Source organism: Papaver somniferum, unplaced genomic scaffold (assembly GCF_003573695.1).
Source record: "Papaver somniferum cultivar HN1 unplaced genomic scaffold, ASM357369v1 unplaced-scaffold_107, whole genome shotgun sequence".
NCBI classification, from domain to species: domain Eukaryota; kingdom Viridiplantae; phylum Streptophyta; class Magnoliopsida; order Ranunculales; family Papaveraceae; genus Papaver; species Papaver somniferum.
Window position 1 is genome coordinate 12266519 of NW_020619603.1, and position 25756 is coordinate 12292274.

The 25756-nt window shown below is 40.2% G+C and overlaps 1 protein-coding gene across 2 annotated transcripts; it reads left to right on the top strand.

Moving 5' to 3' along the window:
* The first annotated feature begins 1944 nt into the window (after positions 1 to 1944).
* LOC113328390 (F-box protein At3g07870-like) lies at positions 1945 to 3850 on the top strand. 2 transcript variants are annotated; one of them, XM_026575508.1, is made up of 2 exons: positions 1945 to 2145; positions 2423 to 3850. In XM_026575508.1, the coding sequence occupies exon 2, from the start codon at positions 2576 to 2578 to the stop codon at positions 3344 to 3346; it is 771 nt and encodes a 256-aa protein (XP_026431293.1). In that variant the 5' UTR covers positions 1945 to 2145; positions 2423 to 2575; the 3' UTR covers positions 3347 to 3850. The 2 variants fall into 2 exon arrangements, with proteins under 2 accessions (XP_026431293.1, XP_026431292.1); XM_026575507.1 differs by having other exon boundaries at positions 2443 to 3850.
* The last annotated feature ends 21906 nt before the right edge of the window (positions 3851 to 25756 follow it).

Here is a 25756-nt window from a genome sequence, read left to right on the forward strand (position 1 = left end):
GACTTGTTATTGTTGTTGTCCGCCTTCAATTTGCTAAGAATCCTAGAAGGTGGCAAACGTGCTCGTGTCATTTTATCCACTTCTAGCATCTCGTCGGGTTTGAGTCGCGCTACTTTCGCATGTCCATGAAGGTCTTTGGGACGTGGGTGGTTATGACGACAATCCATATCTTTATTCATTATCCAATATTGATCTTCTTTGTTCATGGACTTATTCTTGAGGTTGAAAACGATCTTGAAAGGGCAATTTCTTTTCTTCGTCTTCGTCCTATTCTTTCTCCCGGTCTTCCCAACGTATACAATACCATTTTTAACCTTGCTAGCGCCTGTTCCACTACGCTCACAAATCATTTCAAACCGATCCCATCGGCTTTGTTGTCCTTTAACTAGTACACAATTTATCTTCATCGCGTGTTCCTCAAGCCAATCCAGAACTTCTGGTTTAATTTTCCATATCTACGTTCATTCCAAAACAAGTAATTAGTAAGAAAAACTTTGGAATATTCCGACAACATTAAGGTAAACAAAAAGTTCTTACATACTAAATCATTTTGGAAGTGATCCTTGGTATCCTCGTGAATTATGTCTACTGGATCAGGTTGATTTTCCATGGGTCCAAGCACGATCTACAAAGAATATCACAAGGTTAAACACTAGAAAAAGAATATAATAACAAGGTTTGGCGCATTCGATAATCACATTATGTGCCGAACTATAAACATTTAGAGTTTTCGGCTTATACGATATCCTCAATATGTGGCGAACCACAAACAATATTTTAACCCAAAAATTAACAAATTTATGTTCGGCTCAAAAGATAATCATATTATGTGCCGAACCTTGGACATAAGAGGTTTAGGCTTATACGATATCCTCAATATGTGCCGAACCTCGAACAATATTTTAACCCAAAAACTTACAAATTCATGTTCGGCTCATACTATAATCATATTATGTGCCGAACCTTAAACATAAGAGGTTTCGGCTGATACGATATTCTCCATATGTGCCGAACCAATAACAATATTTCAACCCAGAAATTAAAAAATTATGTTCAGCACATACGATTTTGGATATGTAATCCGTATTAGTAATGATTCTATTCCGGGCTATTCAGGATGTTGTTCGGCTTACTATGAAACTTTCATATAAGCCGAACTAGTGTTTAGAAAAAGGGTTGGAATTGGAAATTATAGGTTCGGCGCATGCAGTAAACAGATTCAGTAAGCCGAACCGTTCATCAATTGGAAGATTCGGCTCATAGATGTGAGCTGAACCTCAACCTGTTTCGCCGAACCATGATTCAAAAAACCTAACTTTTGATAATTGAGAGCTATAGAAGTGAGATTAAGTATAGGATATAAGTGTACCTGTGTATTAGAAGCATTGGGTTCCTCATCAATGTCTTCATCATTAGGATTTGGCTCATAAAAATCATCATCTTGAGTTTGTGTTTGAGCTTGAGTTTGAGTGGGTGTAAAATCATTCTCATAATCTAAGAAATCAGCCATTTGGGAATCATTGGTGTAGTTGATGTGTATTTTCCTAGGTTTTTTAGATGATATATGACCCTCCTCATCCTCCATTGAATCAAGAATTAGAATTTTCTCACTTTCTCCTTCTCTTTCTCTCCTTCTTAACCAAACCAAAACTCTTTGATTTTTTTCCTCAAATTTTTCATGTAAACAACTCTTATAATTCTGAAAATTATCTTAATCACTAAACAAAATATTTAATCACTAATCAAGATTATTGACACTAATAAGTAAAGGGCATATTTGCCATTAAAAAATTTTGGGTTAAGGGATTATCTGATTTTGCTATTCAACAACCTTTTTTGTCTTCATTCAATATGCCTCGGAAGATTTTGGTATGCCCAATATTACGGTTCTTTACCATCTCACATACACGTATTCACGTGGTCTAAAACAACAACGGCCCGCAAACTCCGAAAAGGAGTACCATGAAGAAAATCATATAAACAAACAAAAATCACCGAAATCCATTTTGTTGCCGTAGCTGTCGTAAGCGCTCTCTCTCTTGCGGTAGAAGTTTCCAACATTGAGACGTGAATCACTAGCCCAAGTTGAACACCGAGTTAGAAGCTCCATCCACGACTACTGCTTTTGACCATTACCGTTTACAGGTAGAGTGCACCTTAATCCTTCCTCATCGAGCATGCATCATATGTTCTTGTTTGCAAAATCAAAAGAGATTTTTTAATTAAAATCCTGGTTGTTTGTTTGAGAGAATTTATGGTGATAAAATTGAAGTGAGTGAATCAGTAAGTAAAATAGTGTTAAATTGGTGTTTGAGCTGTGCATTATATTGGCGCGCGAGTTGTTTGACGAAATTCTCGGAAGAGGTTTCTTTTTTCATTCTTCATTTTTCTTGATAGCCCTTTGTTGATTTAAATTTTTTAGTTTCTGATTTGTGTTGTCAGTATCAATTTATGGAGTCTCTTCCTTCGGATATCATACTAGAAATCGTTTCTCGGGTTCCAGCAGAATCTGTTTGAGTGCAAATTAGTTTGTAAGAAATGGGTAACTCTCATCCGTCGAAGAAACTTCACTGATATGCACCTCAATCACCAGCTGAACCATCTCTACTGTGATGACGACGGCGGCAATGATAATATAGCTGCTAAGGTGGAGCCATGTCTCTTTTTTGCATGTCGCATTGACGATCCAGACATCTCAAAAGAATCTATCATTTACAATGAGAAATACATTTACAATCAACATCTCAAAAGAATCTATCATCCTCCTATGCACAACGAATTTTTATGTGATCACTTAGTTGGCTCATGCAATGGTTTGGTTTGTGCATTTCAATTCCACCATTTAGTTTTAGATCCCATCTATATTTGTAATCCCCTTACCAGAGAATACGTTTATCTTCCCCAACTAGTTGTCAAGAAAGAAGAGGTCGTTCCTGATTTTATAGACGGAGGAGAGGTTGAGATGCATCATAATACTGCATGCGGATTTGGGTACGTTAGGTCAACCAATGAGTACAAGATTGTTAGAATCCATTACCCAAAAAATGCAGAAGGAGATGTTGAAGTATACACACTTGGCAGTGGCTGTGGGTGGAGAGCGATAGGTAGAGTTCCCTATCACCTGTCGACTCTGAGGGGGGGTAAGGGTACCTATGCCAACGATGTGATTTATTGGACTTCGGGCAACAAAGTTGTGGCCTTTGACTTGGCTGATGAGGAGTTTCGATTGCTATCTGTGCCTCCTTGTATGCAAAACCTTAAGCATGGAGATAAATGTGGACTTGCAGTGCTAGGAAGGCATTTGTGCCTTTACGTGGATAATAAATTATGGAAATCTGGTCCCTGACGAGAAGTAGCAGCTTGAAGGGAACCTGGCGTATGGAGTTCGATATTGACTATGAAGCCGTAGTAGGTTCTCGTAAAATGGAATTCCGGCCGATTTTACTTACAGAGAACGGAGAAATCATATTCTTGTATGATGAATGGCTTTATTCTTATGACACGAAAACAACATTTTTGAAGATGATTTCCAACGAAGCACCAACTGATTATTTCGAAGACGTCGATGCAATTGCTCATATAAATACCTCTGCATCATTGGAAGCCATGGGAGAAAACTCAAAGCGATACACAGTTCGTAATCCATTGGACGATGTTATTGATGATTTTAACCGAGTTGCTCTAGGTGAGGGAATTGATACTACGCGATTCAGACTCAGGTGATTATGACTTGTCCTCTCATCCTACGTATATTTAATTGTGATGCAAGGATTGTTTTATTTGATATGTTTAATTAAAACTCTGTTGTGAGTTCTCTCCCTTCATTTTAATTACACTACAAGGTTCTGGACTTTTCTTTTCTTCTTTTTTCCAATTTAATATAGTGTTTATCTCAAATTCGCATCTCATCATCTGACTATGAGAGGAACTAGTTAGATGAAGAACAATTTTAGGAATCAACTTAAATGGTGTGAATCAACAAGATGCGAGCAAGGCATGTAATATGCGAACTTGTAATTAAGATTTGCATACTAAAAATTCCCAGTTAATAATAAAAAAAAAAAGATACAGTAACAGAGGGCCGGGGTAATATCACTGGGTTATAGCTCGTTTCCTCTTATTCAGCGGAACGATCGTCCAAAACCCAGATGCGGTAAAGAAATGGCAGAAAGAGTTTTGAAGTTCATATCTCCCACTGAAACATTAGAAGTATCCGTAACAACGATTTTTTATGTGATCACTTAGTTGGCTCCTGCAACGGGATTTTTTATGTGATCACTTAGTTGGCTCCTGCAACGGTTTGGTTTGTACATTTCAAATCCACCATCTATATTTGTAATCCCCTTACCGGAGAATATGTTTATCTTCCTCAACTAGTTGTACACAAAGAAAACGTTGATCCCGAGCTTATAGAGAAAGGAAAGGTTGACATGCATGGTCGCAAAGCATGTGGATTTGAGTATGTCATGTCAACTAATGAGTACAAGGTTGTTAGAATCCATTACCTCGGCTATAAGGAGGGAAATGTCGAAGTATACACACTTGGCAGTAGTTGTGGGTGGGGAGCCATAGTGTTCACTATGAGCTGGCGACGATGACTGGGGGTATAGGTACCTATGCCAATGATGTTGGACTTCTTATGACTTTGTTGTGGTATTTGATTTGACTGATGAGGAGTTTCGAAAGCAATCTGTCCCTCCTCGTATGGAAAACCGTCGGCGGGAAGATAGATTTGGACTTGTGGCACTGGGAAGGAATTTATGTAAGGCTGCACAGGGTCCGTTACGGTCCGGATTATTTATGGAACCGGTCCCTGTACCTGGTGTTGACCGGTACCTCATATTGAGGACCGGTCCTTGTACCTGAATCAGGATCTGTACCGGAGATTCCAGTCCGATACCAGTCGGTACCGGGTTTATTACCTATTACAAAAAAAATATGCAGAATTAGGGCTGGCAATGGATAAATATCCGCCGGATATTGGCCATACCGACAAGGTTAAGGTTAAGGGTTATCGGATATCCGATATCCGATAACATCCGACGGATATCAAAAATCCAATTCGATAAGGTTAAGGTTAACCTATCGGATATCGGATTTTTATCCGTTAATATCCGGTTTTGTTGGACAGAAGCAAAAGCTGAAATTTTAACGGAATTTTCAAGTGTTTAACTTAACTGAAAGACAGAAAACCCACACAAACACTACTCCAGTGTCTCAGTCACATCACACATGAAAAAAAAATTACAAACACCCAACCAAACAGTCTGCAAACTAAAGTACACAACAACAAAAAAGAAAAAACCATGTCTTCTTGTAATGTCAAACAACTTGCTACTGATGATCTTCCTTGGATGCCTGGTTACATGTTGCATCATTGCATCAACTTCAGTCGATGACTTCCATATCTGCATTCACAAACAATCAATTAGAAAAAAAAAACAAATAGTCTTAAACATGAGAGACATCTTATACATTGTAACACCAAAAACTGAATTCAAAGCAGTGTATATTTAGGTTCTCATATTATTGGTTTTTCCAGTACTGGTCTCTGCGGAGTGTTCATGTGACGGAAATGGGGAAAAACGAAACAAAAGAGAAGCTCTGAAATACAAATTAACAGCAATAGCATCAATATTAGTAGCAAGTGGAATTGGTGTTTGTATACGAATTCTGGTAAAAGAGTATCAGCATTAAGACCAGAAAACAATATATTCTTTATGATAAAGCGCACTTGCAGGTGGAGTTATACTAGCAACATGGTTTATACATGTTTGTCCATACTCATGCTACTCATGGTCATGCTCATGGTTATGCTTTCCTTGGTTGTTGCAGAAAATGAAAGATTCAATTGTTGTTCGATCATCTAATGGTACATGATGCATCACAGAAAAGCAAAGGAAAAGAACTAAGCAAAGGAAAAGAATATTTACCTGCATCAAAGGAGCCTGGCAGCCAATCACTTAAGCATAGAAGTGCTTGGACTAATTCTGGACTTAATGAAGCTCTGTGTGTTGTTAGAACCCTTCCACCATCGCTGAACATGGACTCTGATGCTATACTGGTCACCGGAACAGCAAACACATCCCTTGCTATCTTTGATAGAATTTGGTACATAGCGGCACTTAGCTTCCACCAACTCATTATATCAAAATTGTATTTATCTTGGGGTGACACAGTTGGAAGAATTGGTTCTTCTAAGTACGTCTCTAACTCAGATTTTTGAACATCATATTCATCATTTTCCAACAGAAAAGTAGCATAATCTGGGTTAGTTGTACCTGGGCCTCTTACATCCATCCGAGAGACAGAGTTGCTAAAGAAAGCAGGAGCTGAAGTGTTGTTTTGAGATTCATATGCCTTGAAAAGTTTGGTCAAGTCTATTCTGAACTTCTCATACTCAACTGATGCACGTTCATTATCCCCAAAAATTATCTTATATGTGAACCTAACCCATTTTGCCTTATATCTTGGATCTAAAACCACTCCAATGCTCATAATCAAGTTACTCTCACTCCAGTATGCATTAAACTTTTCTCTCATTTTCAACCCCATTTCTCTGACATACTCAAAAGTACTATCTTCCCAACTTGTGATGCTTTGGTTAATTTTGTATACCCCATTGTAATAAAGATTCGCAGTTGGATACTTAATCCCTGCAAACTCAGTTGAAATATTATTAAAAGCCTCTAAAAAATTACAAATTTCTATTCCTTGGTCCCACTGCTCACTTGATGGCAGAATATCGAAGTCAGAATCGAACTCACTAAGTCTATGAAAAGCTTCTCGCAGTTTAATTGCATTCTTAAGCATCGTAAAAGTGGAGTTCCACCTTGTGTCCACATCTAAACTAACTTATCCAGACAATCTACATTGTGTCAATGCTGTTTCAAACTTCTCTTTCCTAGCTTGTGAAGACTTTACATACTTAACACAATCTCTAATACCCTCTATAAACACAGCAGCTACTTTCATGCCATACAATACAATCAAATGCAGTATATGGTTACTACACCTCATGTGAAACAATTTTCCTTGAAGCAACAAACAATTCTTACCATCTAGCCACTTAATAAGATTTCTCATCATAACACCATTAGCTGGAGCATTATCAGCAGTCAAAGCAAAAAACTTCCTATCAATGTTCCATTCCAATGCGCAAGTTTTGATAAAATTTGAGAGAACATCTCCTGTATGCGGGGATGGCACTACAATGTAAGCTAAGGTTTTGGCAATCAAATTCCACTCATCATCTATAAAATGGCATGTAACACAACAATAACCATCTTTAGTGTGTTTGGCAGTCCACATATCAGTTGTGAGACTACATTTGGAAGTCAAATTCTCTAACTGTAATTGCAATTCACCTTTCATTTCAACGTAACACCTCAACACATCAACTTTACTTGTATTCCTACATGGCATTCTCGCAGCAGGGTTCAAAGACTTAACAAAATCTCTAAAATATAAATGCTCAACCATGTTAAGTGGGTAATCATGTTTAGCAATCATTTTAGCAAGGCAGTTCCTAGTAACTATTGGATCATACTTGTAATTAAGTAATTTAACTTGGTTAGTACCTGCTTTTTTATCTGCAGTGGTAATCTTCATCTGGTCTGGCTTGTTTTGAGGCTTCTGGGGACAGATTCTTAGATGTTGAGCCAAGTGATTAAAGATTTTTCGTGGTTGTAGTAATGAGGTTCAAACTCTCGGACTTGTGAAGGATAATGTTTTTTAGAAAATAAATATATATACAAATATTGACAAATTGGTAGAGAGGTACTGGGACTAAAGATTCGGCCATTTTTCATTTTTAAGTGGTTCGGAATTTAATTCTAGGCGATTATAGTTCAAAACAAAACAAATATTAACTCTAGTTTATTGCCAAGATAGATTTTATAAAATATTACTTGTATTTCTTAAGCATGGCATATCAAAAATCCCTAGGACTAAGCATACTCCATCAAATGAAATCACAAGTAATTAATTTAAAATCTTATTTCAATTAAAATTGGTGCAAAAAGTAAATAAAGAATTAATTTAAATTACCACATGGATGAAACACGGCCTCCTCCGTCGTCCCAGTGTTGGGTTTAGCTCATCATGGTGAAAAACCTCTCAAAATATTTTATTATGGCTCAAAAATGGTTTACAAATGATGAGAAGAAGAGAAAATGGTGTAAACTGTAATCTGCGACGCACAAAAAGCGTCTCAGAATGAACGATAAATTACAAGTGCTGCTACTGTTTAGATAGTTCTGCGACCCACGCCTATGCGTCTGAGACGCTGTTCATAAACGACTGCTGCTACGAGTCCGTTCTTCGTGTTCATCAGCAGCAGCAGCAACAGCAGAGAAAAATGGTGATTCTCCCTCTGCAGCCTTCTCTCCTCTCCTCCCAACTCTCGACACCTCTTCTAGGACACCCAGAGAACCTATTTATACCCAACAACGACAAGAAATCACGCTCATTAACTCTCCATGATCCTCCATTACTCGGTGTTAAAAGAAAATATTTTCCGAATATTTTCTTCCCTGAAATGATTCTCCACGCGTAAACATCTTCTGATAGTCCCTTATTTAGCTTCTACACGCATCTTCAATGACTAAGTGTCATCCAAACACGAGCATCACACATCAAACTTGCTGAAAATTCGTGAATATCATTTTCAAACCCGTGTTGCCCTGATTTCTTCCACGTGATTATCCAGCCAAATTCAGTCGAAAAAATCAGCCATACCAGCTCTGTTATGATATATTACATCTTTCCAAAAAGTTTCAGCGATTGAATCGCACAAAATCACGTCCAAATGCAATAGAGAAAATCTTCCAGTGAAGAGCAAATATTTTCCCGCCAAAATATTTTTTTGAATTTGTGAAGAAGGTCACCCCTTATCCAGTGGTCGCCCCTTATCCGTTGCTGGAGTCCGAATAACACATGTCCCTTGGGTGCCTTAAGTAATTTTTCTGGGGTGTTTCCAGCATTTTTTCTGGATTCCTCCGGCGCATTTCTGGGGTGCTTCCGGTGCATTTCTGGGGTGCAAAACACCACTTTTCGAGCCAATTTCGCCGAAAGAGTTTATTTTTCCAAAAACATTTATTTCCAAAAAAATACCTACAAATACATAAAATAACAAAATTAGTACAAAATCGAGTGCCAACAATATATAGTATTGAGATCAAATTAGACACGAAAATGTGTCTATCACCAAGCGGGTAGTTCCTTGTTCACTACAAGCAGGTACCAACTTTTTGCAATGATGACATTCACCCATAAGGACAGCCACTTCCTTACGCGGGTTATCTTTATCAGGCTCTACAACGATTTTCCTAGTGAATTCATCCCATGAAGGTGACCTTGTTGTGCGCAATTTCTTCAATAAAGCAATAACAAGTGGATGATTTTCATCTGCTACTTCTGCTAATGATCTCTTATTACTCGAAGAAGGTGATGTTGAAGAAATTGTTGAAGCAACACTTTGATCTTCTTGTTCTGGATGTTGGGAAATTGGTTGACTGCATCTTGGAGTTCCAACTCTATTGGATGCTTTTTCACTTTGAGCCATTCTGAGAACAACGACAACCCAGAAATAAACACACAGTTCATGAGTTCATTAATGTACATATGACATAAAAAAGGATTAAACAGAAACAATCAATTAGAAAGAAAAACAAATAGTGATGCAGACAAACAAAATTAGTTCTCAAATACTTTGATTTTTTGATACCAGACAACAAAGAATTTCAAATTCATATAAATCCAATAGAAACTCAAACAGTTATTTCCCTTCTAAGTTCTTCTTATAAACCCTAATTTCTAATTTAGGGAAGAACATCACAAACCCTAACTCTCTAAAATCAAAATTAAACATCATACAATTTTATAATTCAAAATATACATCAAACCCACCTACAATCCGCTATTCGCAACAATGTCGGGCAAGGGAACATCGGGAGGAAGTATTGCTAGGCTCGGCCTAGAACCTCGGGCTAAACTCCATTCCTAACCCGAGAAGAACATCAATATGGATGCACCACAGCTTAAACTGTAACTTATATGTATCATCAATTACGGATATAATTAGAGGGCCATGTAGAGAGTTGAGGGGCACGTAATCAGTGAGGGAAGACAGAATGCCAAGATCTTAAGAGTGAGACTTGTGAGTTAGTAATAAGATACATCCTTTGTAACCTTGAATCAAGTAATAAAGATCATCCCTTACCCCCGTGGCAAAGATAATCATACCGAACCACGTATATCTTGTGTTCTTGTACTTCTCTTAATTGTTTACTTCATCGAAAGTGTGTATGTTTATCTTTGGATGTAGTAGTAGGATTTTCTACATCTACATTATGGCGCCGAATAAGGGGAACGTGTAACATATTTTGATACCTTGCATCAAAGCCATTAAAGAGATATTCCAAATCTCCTAAAAACATTTTTTGATGTTAGTTGACGCTAAGTGAAAAACTCTTATGTTTGAGAAATATGAGTTGATAGATGAGTATTTAAAGGTTTTTTCTTGTTTTTCTTTCTTTTTTGAAACTTGATCTTGTTACTTTCGTTTTCTTCTAGCCTTCGTCGATCTTGTAGAGTTCTGATTTAGGCTCACAAAGTATTGTCAACAGTCAGAGCTGTTTTCCCTTAAAAAAAAAAGATTCTCGCTGCATGTTAACCAAATTTTTCTTTTTTACCTTACAATCTCGAACCAAAAAAGCTTGTGATGAATGTTTTCGAAAATTTTCTCTTTACGGCAAAACCCTTGAAAATAGTTTTGATGGAAAATTCAGATTTAAGTTTTGATCGGTTGTGTCTTCTGTTTTGACTAAAGTAAGTGGCTAGAAAGATCTGAAACTCCCAAAAGAATCATCTTAAATGCTTGGTAGATGCTAGAAAAAACTTCAGCTCGCTGGTCAGGATACGTCATGGGTCACGTCATCGTAACAATAGCAGCGGTAAAATCAGCTCGAAATCATTGAGTATGTTTTTCCAAAGCTATGGCTATAAGGGGAACGATGAGTACTTTGGAAATAGTCTCATCTTAACCCTATCATCTGAGACCTACAACATCATCGCAAGGCCGAAAGGAAGATAAAACTCGTTTAGACAACTTGTGCTGTTGAGACACCGACAGATCGATTGACGGAGGTCATCACCACAAAGCTTAGTCAACAATGAAATTTTCCGATCAAACGTACGGATAATTAATGATTTCTGGCACAAAGAATGTTTGGAAAAACAATGATTAATGCATACTAGGAGTACCGAAAGAGACGTAGCATAAAAGTATTTTGAAAAAGATTGTCTTATTAGTTAAAACAACCTTTTTTGCTGAGTTCAGCAAGTAGGAGTAAAAAGGAATCGTACTTGTGTGAATTTTTTCTTTTTTCTGAAATTCAGAACTACTATACTTCATTCCTAAATTTTTCGAAAACAGTCCAAAGTGAGGCGATGTCTATCTTTCCTGGTGTAGGTAGGGAAGGGCGAGCCGAAGAGTACCAATCAGACCCGAGCGGATGGAAAGTACTTCCGGGATTGGCAGGATTCTGAAGAATCGAACTGTAACAGGAACTAGCGCAAAAGAAGGGGTAACGGACTCTCGACAACAAAATAGCCGACAACATCAACAAGGAGAGTCTCAGGCACCGAGTGGAGGCATGACAACTGTTGATGAGGAAGTCGACTTAGGACAAGACGATGATCTCACCCCGAGAGAACTAAGGATCGACCCGAGCCAGCTGAGGCGAGGGGAGATGATATATGGAATGACTGTATCGGACACCGAGGAAGACGAGGAAGCCCGAATGATGCGAGAGGATCATAGGCGAGCTCGGGAACGTGCAGAGTATCAGAGGGATTTAGAAAAAGAAGGCGAAAGGCTTAGGCGAGGGCATCTAGAATTGGGTAACACCACCCGGGACATCCCACCAATTGCAACTGCTCCCCCTGTAGCTCCTCCTGTGGAACCACCAGTCCCACCGCCCAATGTGGTAGAGAACCAAGGTAATGGTCATTCCAGTCACGAGAGTACCGACCCGACACTGCTAGCAATTCTAGCCAATCAGAGGAGACATGAGGATATGATGAGGGAATTACAGAGAAGGAACCTGGCGCTGGAGAACGAAAACTATCAACTTCGGAATCAGAAATATGGGTCACGAGGGTCATCGAGCCGAGGAGCTTATAGCAGCCACACCCGATCAGGGCGAACTCACACTCTGCCACTGTCCCGAGGATGTGTACCCTACTCTCATAGAACCAGAAGCGGGTACGGTCCACCCGAGAGTTTTTCGACCGATGAAGAAATGCATACTGGGAGACCCGAGGGGGCGAATGAAGCTAATCTTAAGCAACTTGAGGAGATGGTTAAGAAATTGGCTGGAAGTGGCGAGGACGATAAGTTGGCAGAGGTGATTAGCGAAGCATAGAAAACTCCCTTCACCAAGGAACTCGAAAGAGCATTGTTCCCTCCAAAGTGTACACTACCAACCTTCCCATCTAGGTTTGACGGCACCAGTGATGCAGGAGGGCACATCAAGATATATAGCATGTCCCTATTACAATGGAAGAACTATGACGTAGTTATGTGTAAGTTCTTCCCATCCAGTTTGGAAGGCGATGCGAAAAATTGGTTATATACTTTGCCCGATGAGTCTATTGGAAGTTATGGCGTCCTAGTGGAAACATTCCTCGAAACATACATGCATAACAGTATTTATCTCCCAAGAATAAACAAACTGTTCACACTGGCACGAAGGTTCAGGGAACCCTTAAGATCTTTAAGGACAGATGGAAGAAGTTGTGCACCGATATCGGGAAAGTACCAGTCGACCAACAAATTTTCAAGTTCAAAAATTCTTTAGGAAAATCTGACCTTATTTGGATAGCAATGTATATTGAGAAGCCGCAGACATTAAGGGAGATGAGGAAGATGCAAGAACATTACATTTCCTTGGAAGAGATGCAAGAGGGAGCGCAGGATAGAGGAGTACAAGAAGTCAGTGCGTCGGTGGAACCTGCTCCTCGAGAAGACCCAAAACGATCAGAAAAAGGCCGATGAAACCACATCCAGGCTCGGGCAAGAAATAACGGGTCGAGAAAGGAAAGAAACCTCGCCACGAACCGAAGACGTACACACCCCTGAATGAACCACTGGAAGAAATATTCAAGGAAGTGATAAAGCGAAACGACATCAGATACCCAAAGACTAGGGGAATCTAGTTTGACGAGACAAGAAACCATCCCGAGTTCTGTCATTACCACCAATACCGAGGCCACTCGACTAATAATTTCCTAGAGGTAAAAGACATTGTCCAGCATTTGATCCGAGATGGATACTTACGACAGTTTGTCAAGACAATGCCGACATCGACCCAACAGCCCGACGGTCCCGTGCATCAAGTGAGGAACAACCGAGGAATTCAGTTCACCTGCAACACCATTTCACACTCGGCGACCCAAGGTTTCGACTTAGGGGGAAGTATCACTTCTAGAATCCACAAGAGAGATCGGACGGGAAAAGAAATTCTTAATGTAGCCAAAACCTTGCCTATGGAACCTTGGATGTTGCAGCCGATCACCTTCTCGGCCAAGGACGTCCCATCGAATGGCCAAGTACATGGAGATCCCTTAGTAGTTACCTTACTCATCGAGGAGTGTGGGGTGAAAAGGATACTGATGGACAGTGGGAGCTCAGTCGAGGTCCTATTTTACGACATTTTGATCCCTTCAACATATCAGATCTACGGCTTCAACGATACAGTAACCGTGCCAAAGGGGGAGGTCACTCTCAGAGTCTCGTACAGACATGGATACTTGGATGCACTTACCACCTTCCACGCAGTGGATGTCGTATCGCCTTATGAGGCTATCCTTGGCAGGCCTTGGATCGTGGGTAAGGTGTGGCGTCGGCATACCATCAAAAATTAAGGTTCCCATCTTACTGAGAGGTTGTGGAGGTACTAGGCGACCCACAGGATGCAAGGCAGTGCATGCAGCTGGATATTCAACAAAATGAGGAAAGACGATCAAAACAGCGCCGAGAAAAGAACAAAGCCAAAGAGACTAAAGCATCGGAAGAGTTGAAGAAGGTGCTCTCACAGGCCATTGCGACCTACGAAACAGGAAAGCAAGAAATTTTGTAACAATCAAAGGAAGCGACGTCGGTCGAAGAATCAAAGCCCAACTTCCCGGCCTTAGAGACTACCCCAAAAATTAACCTAGGGACTAAGGAGGAACCTAAGGTAGTATAAATTGGAACCTTACTATCATACGAACAAACAGAACAACTAATATATTTGTTAAAAGAACACCTGGATGTGTTCGCCTGGAAAATGCATGACATGGAGGGTATCGATCCGAAAGTATAGATCCTAAATTCAGGCCGATCCGACAAAAAATGCGGAGAATAGCACCAGAGTTGCAGGCAGCGGTAGAGGCCGAGTTAAAGAAACTACAGTTAGCAGGGATCATTCGGAAGGATCAATCCCCCAATGGATATCTAATATGGTGATAGTCCCTAAAAGAAACGGAGGGGTCAGAATATGTATCGACTTCAGCGACTTGAACAAGGCCTGCCCGAATGACAGTTTTCTGCTCCCTAGCATCGATCAATTGGTACAAGGCGATAACACCGATGGATGGATACTCGGGGTATAATCAAATTCCCTTAGTACCCGAGGATCAAGAACATACGTCTTTCTTCACACCTAGGGGGCTATATTGCTACACCAAAATGTCATTCGATTGAGGAACGCCGGTGCCACTTATCAAAGGTTGGTGGAGGACATTTTTGAGGACAAAATATACGACACCATAAAAGTGTATGTGGACGATATGTTAGTCAAAATCAAGGTAGCAGACAGCCATATTGACGATCTTAGGGCCATATTTCGAAGCATGAGAAAATATAAGATGCGAGTGAACCCGGCCAAATGCACCTTTTGGGTTACATCGAGTAAGTTTCTGGGATACATAATCACTGATAAAGGTATAGAGGCCGATCTAGAAAAGATTAGGGATGTGTTGGAAATATCGTCCCGGTGACAATCAAAGAAGTACAACGGCTGAACGGAAACTTGGCGGCACTAGGGAGATTCATCTCACGATCCTCAGACAAATGTAAATATTTCTCCGGGACGTTAAAGAAGGGAGAAAAATTCAAGAGGAGCGAGGAATGTGAGGATGCATTCCAAAAGATTAAGCTACATCTCGCAAGCCTACCAGTTTTACAAAGACCCGAGCCCGATGAAGTGCTCATCCTATATCTCAGGGCAACAGGTTATGCCATAAGTGCAGTTTTAGTCAAGAGTGTGGGGACCGAGGAGAAGCATGTGTACTTCATAAGCAAAACCATGAACCCGACGGAGAGAAATTACACCATAATTGAGCTGATAATACTAGCCATGGTATTTGCAACACAAAAACTTCGAACGTACTTCCAGACCCACAGAATTCGAGTGCTTAGGAATTCTTCCATAGAATCAGTGCTCGACAATGCAGCAAGGTCAGGACGGATTTCTAAATGGAGTGCTCAAATCAAGCAGTTAGACATCTTCTATAAGATGAGAACAGCAGTAAAGGCACAGGAAGTGGCCAACTTTCTCGCAGACTTCCCCTTAGACGATGAGTAAGAAGTTGAAGATATCCCGGGCATGGAAGAAGACCGAGAAGACCCCTCCGACCTCCTTGAAACCTGCATCCCGACACGATGGGAAGTTTTCGTCGACGAGTCGTTCAATAAAGATGGGTCAGGCCTAGGGTTAGTCTTCACCATACCAAAGGGGAAGAAGATGGTTCATTCTTTAAGGCTGGATTTTAAGGCAACAAACAATGTCACCGAGTACGAGGCCGTGATACATGCTTTACGAATTATAGTGGAAATGGGGATCCACGACGTGAAACTAACCAGTGACTCCCAGCTAGTCATTAGGAAGATCACCGGGCAATATGCTATGCATGATCCAATATTACATAAGTATTGAGAGCTCGCCCAATTCTATTTCGGCCAAATACCAAGCATCAAATTCTGACGTATTTGTAGGAAAGATAACCGACATTCAGATGCACTGGCGTATATCGCCTCCATGCTAACAGACTCAAGCGTGGAGGGCATCAGAGTCATGAGAATCATGATGCCGTCCGTCCATGAGACAGTAGACGCAAAAGCATATGTAGCGGTAACTACAACTGATAAATACGAGAGCAGCGATTGGCGTAAACCCATTCACCAATATTTGGAAACGGGAGAATTTCCTAAAGGACGGACCGAGATTAACAAAATTAAAAGCAAAGCAGCGGCATACGAAGTACGAGACGGTGTTCTGTACAGGAAATCCTACCTAGAAACACTATTGAGGTGCCTAAGCAAAGAAGAAGGACACTCAATCTTGAATGAACTACATTATGTGGCTGCGGGAAATCACAGCTAGGGTCGAAGTCTGGCAGCCCGAGCTAAGACTATGGGATATTACTTGCCATACATGAATGATGACGCAAAGCACATGGCATTAATCTGCGACGAATACCAAAAATTTGGAAAAAATATACATGCACCTGCAGTAACTTTGAACTCAGTAATCATCCCCTGGCCCTTTGCCAAGTGGGGGATCGATATCGTGGGACCCTGACACGTCAGGTCGTGGTAGAGAAAATACTTGATCGTGGTTACTTACTACTTCACCAAATAGGTGGAAGCGGCACCTCTAAGGCACATTCGAGATAAAGATATCTTTCGCTTCATCTGGGAGCACACTATCTGTCGTTTTGGCGTGCCGGCGGTAATTGTCTCGGACAATGGAAAACAACTCCAAGGAAAGAACATCGACCTGTTGTTTAACACCTATAACATCAGCAAAAGCAAGGCTATGCCTATTTACTCGCAAAGTAATGGGAAAGCCGAGATCACAAAAAAAACCATAGCTGACAACCTAAAAAAGAAGTTGGATGAAGAATATGGAAAGTGGTGCAAGGAGCTCTACAATGTTCTATGGGAATACATGACCACCCGCAGGGACGCAACCGGCTTATCACCCTTCATGCTAACATATGAGATCGAAGATATCCTACCAACTGAGGCAATGACACCTACTACAAGGACTGAGGCGTGGAGAAGGAACATCTCAGACGACCTAATTTTGGCTAAGCTGGATGATTTAGAAGAAACTAGAGAAATGGCACTACAAAAAATGGAGAACTACCAAAGGAGGTTACAACGTGAATACAACAAACGGGTTCGACCGAGAGAATTTCAACCTGGACAATTGGTATTGAATGAGATACCCAGTTACGAACGTGATAAGAAGGGTGGGAAGCTGGCGGCAAGATGGGGAGGACCCTACACTATAATGGAAAAAATCGGCGAAGGAGCGTATAAGATATTGAAACAAGACGGAGCACCCGAGCCGAGACCGTGGAACACCCAACATCTGAAGCTATATCTCCCATAAGAGGTGTATCAACAGGTATGATATTCAGTCATTTATTCCCTTAAAAATCCACGTGGGGTAGGGAATGTGACAATTGCGTCTAATGGTCATTCGTACTCGGGGAGACGGCGGTGTGCAAGTGCCGAGGTGACTTACACTCGAATGGACGTTCGTACTCGGGGAGATGGAAGTGTGCAAGTGCCGAGGTGTCTTACACTCGACAGGCTATTCGAATTCGGGGCAGTGGAAGTGTGCAAGTGCAGAGGTAGTCTAAGGGCCCTGGTGGTTGGAAACCAGTGGCCGATTATCGGGGCATGAGTACCCGATAGTCGAGCATACAACATTGCTCCCATCGCAAGTGGCCTAAATCACTTTCCCAAGCTAGTTAATTGACAACTTCTTGGGGTATCGAGCTAATAAAACCTAGGAATGACTGAATACCTTACCACTAGATCTAAATGACAGTGATGAGATACCTCAATCGGGACATGGCATTGGGCCCGATGACCCTCCCTGTTGAGTGTGTTCGACATAAACGGACTTTATACTAACTAGTTCAACCACTTTCATGTAGCAAAACGTCGACATGCTTTGACAAACAACGAAAGATAATCGTAACAACAAGCATGAAAATGTCAGAAATTCATTAAACAAACTGGTTGGCGATGCAACACCCCTTAAAAATAAAATGTTAGAGAAAATAAGAATGTTCAAACGATTTACAGCCCAACATAAGGAGCATAATAGTGGCGCAACACTACAAAAGATCTACTCAGGGCTTTGGCGGAACTGATCTCGAACCAGCCTTCTTAGCAGCAGCATCGACTCGCTTCTTATCCATGACTGCCTTCACACCTTCTTTGACCTTGACGATAAGCTAAGTATTGAACTTCTCTTTCTCGGCCGCAAGATCCTGAGTCAATTGAAGAGATTCCGCCTCTGCAGTGGCTACATGCCCGAGTATCTAGGTCTCTCTCGCCTGTAGTCGGGTCTCTCTCTCCTTTAGCTGAGAAGCTTCCTCCTCCAATGACTTTACTTTTCCTTGTTCAACTACGAATAAGAAAGACGATTAGTAACGTGGGAACCAACATCATAACACCAAAACGAGAGCAAACACAGCACAATATGGGCTACAACACCTTCTAGCAAAGGAAAAACTACTTTAACAGTTTCCTCGGACTTATGTAGACTACACTCAAGGGATGAAATCTTGGAAGTTAACTCATGATAACGTTGTTCATTAAACTCATTTGTGCGGCAATGTTTCTTATGATCACTCCAATAGTCCTTTTGTCGATCATGTGCCTTCTGCAGACCTAACAACTGAGCCCAAACCCACTCTAAGTCTTCGGATACTTGTCCCAAAGTTTGAAGCCTCTCTTGTAATTCCTGATTGTACCTATCAGCAACGTCTTTTTCCTCTAAAACGTTGACGATCAACATGCAAATCCATGTTCTGACGCCTTAAATGTTCACACTGGCCCTCCAAATTATCAACCAACAGAGCCCTATCGGTGGCAACACCTTGAGCACGAGAAAGACTCACCCGCATATTATCTATATCCTCGGGCACATATTCGAAGGTCTCATAGCGGTATAGTTTGTGTTGGAGCTCCTCAAGTTCGGTTTCTTGTTTATCAATTTTGTCATCCTTGTTAACGATTCTTTGGCGGAGATTCTCAACATGGCTCAGCTCAATATCCATTTTTATCTTTAACAAACGATATCCAGAAGCTCGGCATCTGTACTAGACATCTCGGTTAACAAGAGAATACTAAGTTCATGATATTGGCACTATGGAATAAATCATATCTACTTAAGTTCTGAACAAATACCTTGGGACTCGGCCAATTGTTTCTCTAATTCTCGGGCTCGGTCCCGCTCTTGCTATAATTGGAGACGAAGACTCTCCTTCTCTACTAGTTCCTTTCGCCGAAGAGAAGCCTCCAATAACTCCTTATTGGCAGCTTGAAAACATTATGAACGTCAGCAACCACTCCACGTTATAAATGTATGACTAAAGAAACACAACTCACCCTTTGATCAAAAGTTCCCTTCAGACCGGTAGAGTACAAAGATACAACACTGATCATCTGATCATCAGACAATGAGGCAAAGTCGGGAGAAGTGAGAGCCCCGAGAGAATTGCAGATCGGACCCGAGATAATGAAGAAGGTAGCCCCACCCGAGCTTGGGGAAGGAATAACATGAGAGACCTTTTCCAACAACACACCCTCAGGGGTAACATTTTATTCACCAGCACCAGACTCTTCTGCCGGCGTCGGATCCTCTTTCTCTCCTAAACCACTAGTACTATCCTCCTCTTCAAAAAGATCTTCATCATACTCACCATCACAAACAAGGAGAATAACACCATGGACAAGAGTGACACTTCTACTAACAGACTGCTGGGGCATAACTTCCCCTGGGGTAGATTCATCGACCTTCGATTCTTTTTCCCCTCACTAGGCTTACCACCTACAACGGTAGAAGAAATATCAGAAGATTTCTGAGACAAGTTCCTCAGAAAATGAGACAAGGGAAGCCGCTCGTCGGGGTCCTCACCATTAGTCGCCGGAGCATTCTCCACATCTCTCCCATCATCTTTCAGTTTCTGCACATGAGACTTCATTAGATCTATTCAAGGCAAAAAATAGGGGAAAGTACATGTACTGAAGGAAGAGCAGTATATTTGTTACCTTTCCCGCCTCTCCATCGACTCATGTGCTAGGACCCCTATCCCTCTTCTTAGAAACCGAAGCTTTAAACTGACTACTTTGAGACTGAGACTGCAAAATAGCAATGAATCAAACCATGGCCCATCTGAATACCCGGGCCGACAAAGTTAAAACAGACGAAGCGACTTACTCGATCAACATTGACTACCCAGAACGGGTAGGACTCGGCTGGAGGAGGAAATTGGCCATTGAGAAGAGGACCGTAGATAGCAAGTGGAACTCGGTCCCAAGCCACATCACCGATATGTCGGGCATACTTGTTAGTCGTCATCCCCCAGGGTCCTCGTCCAGGAGAAGCTTCTTTAAAACCATCAGGGATAGTCTTATTACGGTGAGGACTAACATCAAAACCGGCGAGGCCACCATTAGTGGAAGTCTCATTCCGATAATTGGCAGCAAAACTGGCGGGAGTATAATCGCCTGCTTCGGACGGATCATAGGTTGACCAGGTAGTAGGAGTACAACTTCCCCGACTTCGTCTCTCCCACTCGTTATGAGGCGAATAGTATTACCATTCCACTGAGATAAGGCACGATGAGTACAAAGCTTTGAAAGAGCCTCATACATGAATGAACGGTTAGGGTTGTATAGAGGGAAGCGTATCCCGAGCTCCAATTGACCTTTGGTGATGACGGCCTCTTCGGCCGAGTGAGGGAAATTCACAACATCACTTCTCTTCAGAACGCCACTTTGGCCCGACAAAAGTCTGATGTCTTAACTATGAAGATCAAAATGACTCTTTAACTGCTTGATGAATCATCATTCAATTCCTTGGAAATTTTCTTTTCATTCCTACATACAAATGAAGGAGAAACATCAGAGGGGATAGAATTAAGGGCACATTAATCATGGTTAGAAGGACTGTCAATAAGAAACAAGGAATCAAGAGGAGCACCATCGTCATCAGAAAAGGTATAAATCACACACCTCTTTTCTGTCATGGAAGGGGTTGAAGAAGTCATTGAAGAACAGAAACAGCAAAACTCGAGCCAAAAAGTATGAAGACAATCAGTGAAGACACAATGGCAGCAACAAGGGGAGTCATGAAATAAACGAAGGATGATTCACGTTCTCAAGAAAATCATAAGATAAAGAAACAATGGAGCAGCAATTGAGGGAAGAATTAGAAGGTTGTTCTCTGAAAAAGACAAAGTGGAAATCTAAGAGTTTAAGGGACGAATTTATACCTTCAGCAGTTGTAACCAATGGAGAAGGTCAAACAAGTCATAAAGACAATCGTAATGGGGAACAACATGGCTTGAAACACAGCATGAAAGCGGGAGTGGAAGACGAAGCAGTTTCTTCCCCTTGTGTCGGTCACACGAGTGAAAGAAGGGGCATAAATGTAGGTGTAAATAATCCACGAGTCTAGGTGGAGCAATCCTAGGTAGTGAAGCTTCGATAGCAGATGGACCGTGAAGCCCCAAATCATATTACTTGGCTTTGGCACGAGAAAAGTGATACCAAGGGAACCCGTGAAGATAATACATGTAAAGATCGGAGGTGACTGAAGAGATGGCCATCGAGTACAAGAGCAATAAATGCACTGAGAGAAGAAGAATTTGGTCAAAGTAAGACTCGACTAAATATATCAAGGGAGATATCGGCACTATTCATTAAGCAAACAATATCAGGCAAGGTAACATCAGGAGGAAGTATTTCTAGGATCGTCCTAGAACCTCGGGCTAAACTCCATTCCTAACCCGAGAAGAACATCAAGATGGATGCACAACAGCTTACACTGTAACTTAGATGTATCACACTCACGGCTATAAATAGAGGGTCATGTAGAGAGTTGAGGGGCAAGTAATCAGTGAGGGAAGAGAGAATACCAAGAGCTTAAGAGTGATACTTGTGAGTTAGTAAGAAGATACATCCTTTGTATCCTTAAATCAAGTAATAAAGATCAACGCTTACCCCCGTGGACGTAGGTAATCATACCGAACCACTATATCTTGTGTTCTTGTGCTTCTCTTACTTGTTTAGTTCATCGAAAGTTTGTATGTTTATCTTTGGATGTAGTAGTAGGATTTTCTACATCTACAATTGTTATGACCCAAAAACAATTCTGAAGATGATTTCTAACGAAGCTTCAGCCGATAATTTGGAAGCTGTCGATGCAATTGGTCACATTAGTACCTTTGCATCATTCAAAGAGATACGCGGTTCGTACTCCATTGGATGATGTTATTGATGAGTTATACGGAGTTGCTCTTGGCGAGGAAGTTGATACGTGCGACATGTTTCTTACTTCAGTGATTATCTTAAATATTAATTTATGTTGGCCTATATCTTTGAATTAGATTGTTAACATGTCATATATAATGTATGTTTAATCGGCGTGGTACTTACTGAAACCCCAAAATTTGTATATCCTTTATTGATAATTTATCTTGGCCTACATCTTCAAATTTATTGTTCACTTCTCAGATAAAATGTATGGATGATCCGCAATGTTAGCTTCTGGGTAATTATTCAGGTATGTCCCTAGGCGGCTCTTTGATTGCTATACCAAGTGATGTGAAGAATGGTACTTTAAGCGAATGTACACGAATTTCCGATTCTGTTTATGAATTTTCTATGTCCTGTTTTCAGCTAAGAAGGAGAAGAAATTGAAATATAAAACAATTTGAGTGAAGTTGGAGAGCAAGAACCAGATCCTCCGTGCAACAAAATCTACAATAAAAAGTACGCATGAACCGGTATCTTATTTTCTTGTGTTTGATTGATAGATTAGGTTTGAATCGAAAAAATTAGGATTTTGTAGCAGTTACAGAGTGAAGTTCCGCTTACAATTGAAATGAATTATCTTCCTAACTACTCATTGTTCTTCATTCTAAGAGTGCGGATGAACTGTGCCGCTGATAATTGAACACGTAAATGTTGGCCGAAATTCACTTTATGAAGAACAATTTTAGTTTCAGATGTCCTATTTTTTCTCGAATCAGCCGAACTTGCGTTCGGTAGTTAAAGTGTGAAGTTCAGCCGACAAAACCTAAGTATATTTTGGAAAACTTTATATTGGTTGATAACTTGTCAACCTAAACTAGGTCTAGGTTTTTGTATTATATAAAAAATCTTAAAAAAAAATTAAAAAACGAAAAAAAAATAATTAAAAAATCAAATCTAAATGATTTGAAAAATATAAATGATAAGAACATTAGTGTCTTGTCAAATATGGTGGATAACGGGTTATTAGTTTTAATACCTAGTGATTTTATTTTGTCCTTATTGAATATGCCTCAAGGAAAAATTAGTATGTCTCGTAACAGATTTCAAACTTTTTCTTTAACCAAGAAAAGAGGAATTCATTTAAGAGAGAGAAAATTAATTACATAATACAAACAGGGTCGTAGCCAACATACAATTTAATGGTCCTAGGCCAACGTACAAAATTATACTCATACACATACCGGATACACAAAGTTTTCTTTTTTTTTGAAGGTTAAAATATTATTAAAGAAAAAGAACATGAGCCCGGACCAAAACAGTCCAATACGAAGCCCTAAGACCTACAATCAGTTATTCAACTGTTTCACAAACAGATATTCCAGTTTAGGAGAAGATCCCTAAAACTAATAAATTTGAACTATGAATGTTGTTGTCTCCATTGATAAAACATTCTTTTGATGTCTATGATCAGCATCTCCTTACTCATGCGAACTTTTTTTCCCGTAACTCTTTGATTGCTTTCCGTCCATAGAGTCCATGATATGGCGAAAGGTAGAATATACCAAATCTTTTTTTGCTAGGTTTTTGCTTTTAACTGCACGCCATTCTTGAAACTGATTCTGCATCACAACTTATGAACCCAATCCACTTATTGAGACCTAGAGAAGTGATACCAGATGCTTCTTGCAAAGGGGCACTTTAAAAGACTGCTTACACTTTCCTCTTCTGTATTACAGAAACAACATAAAGTTTCCTGAATCTGGCAGCCTCTTCTGTTTAGATTGTCCACTGTAGGAATATTGGAATCTTGAATTGCCAGCCAAACAAGGATTAGGCTAACCTTGTTTTTCCAGACATACTTGTACAAAAGATTGGCATTCTGAATAACTGAATACAAAAAGTTGTATACAAAAAACTGTTACAAAGCTTTGAGATGTTTGAGTCCAATACTAGGTATATAGGAAGGAGTTTTCTGGTTGTGCCTAAAAAATCTTAGCATTTTTATGGCCCACTCAAAAGGAATTAGGGGCCAAAAATTTATACCCAGCCAAGGACACTAGTTAAGGGATACCCTATAGGACATTGAAGTTATCTAAATGCCCTTTCAGTAATAAAACCTAAAAACTTAAAAACCTTTCATTTTCATTTCAAAATCAATTTCATTTCTTCTTCCTCTCCTCCTCTTCACTCCCGATTGTGTTGTGGAGAATTTTTTTCCCCTCGTTCTTCGATTCGTCGTCATCGTCACTCGCCAAATCAAAACATCGTCGATTCTTCTCTTCAACGATGTCTACAAATGATAAACCCGGACGAGCTCGAACGAAAAACGTTGTTCGCGATGTTGATCCAGGTATTGGAATTGCAGCAAGAAATAAAGAAATTGTTTATAAAAATGACGAAGAACGCGACGAAGACGAAGCCGCGGATGTAATTGGTGGTGGCGAATCTGATAGTCAAACACTCCGGCAACTTCAAATGACCCCAATTAGGTAAGATTATATAATCTTTTGGGTTTATGTCGCTTTAATTCGACGAATCGAGAATTTTTTTCTAGGGTTTTATGTTTTTTCCTAGAATCGGGAGATATTCATCCTTTATAACTCCCGAATGTAGTCGTGTTCTTCATTTCTCAAGAACATCGACAGTATTTGGGAGATAGATTGATAGTTTAACTTCGGAATATTGTTGGTCATATCTTCCTGTGTACAAAATGGTTATAATCGGTAGGTTAATCAATTTTTTTCTTCCGAATATCTTGCTATAATCGGAAATACACTTACTACCAAATATATATAGTTTGAAAAATTCTCAAAATTGTGATTTAGGCAAATTCTTATTTTGGGTCCAGTATATATTCGGAAGAGAATTTAAGTTTTATACCTCCGAATGTAAAATGTTGAAACTGATATAGTTTTGGGGCCATATTTCATTCGATAGAAATTATTATTAATGAAAACTGATTGCATTGGATGAAAAACTTAAAGTTTCGGAACTCCAATTGATGAGTATTCGGTGGAAAACATATTTTATTATCTACCTATTTTCATGTATTCGGTAACAAAATATTTCCTTTTACTTCCGAATGTATACATTCGGGTCTTATTTGTGTACTTTTTCTTCCGATTATATATTTTGTAAACATTGTTCCTTTTTTTGTTGTTTAGACAAAGTCGAGCTAAACAAGGCCCAGTAACAGGTGATTTAGGACCTCATCGAGAAGAGAGTAAGAAAGTGACAACTAGTGCTAGGAGAGAAAAGAGTGCCAAGACTAATTCAAGTACTCAAAAAAGTGTAGAACTAATTGCGCCACAAGGTAGTCAAAAAGGTGTGAAACCCGGTGCTCACCAAGCCACTCAACAAGGTGTAAAACCAACTGCTCCACAAGGAAGTGGACAAGGTGGTGTAGAACAAAGTGCTCCA

Coding starts and splice junctions, on each gene's coding strand:
- LOC113328390 (XM_026575508.1), top strand. CDS start 2,576: ATGCACCTCAATCACCAGCTGAACCATCTCTACTGTGATGACGACGGC.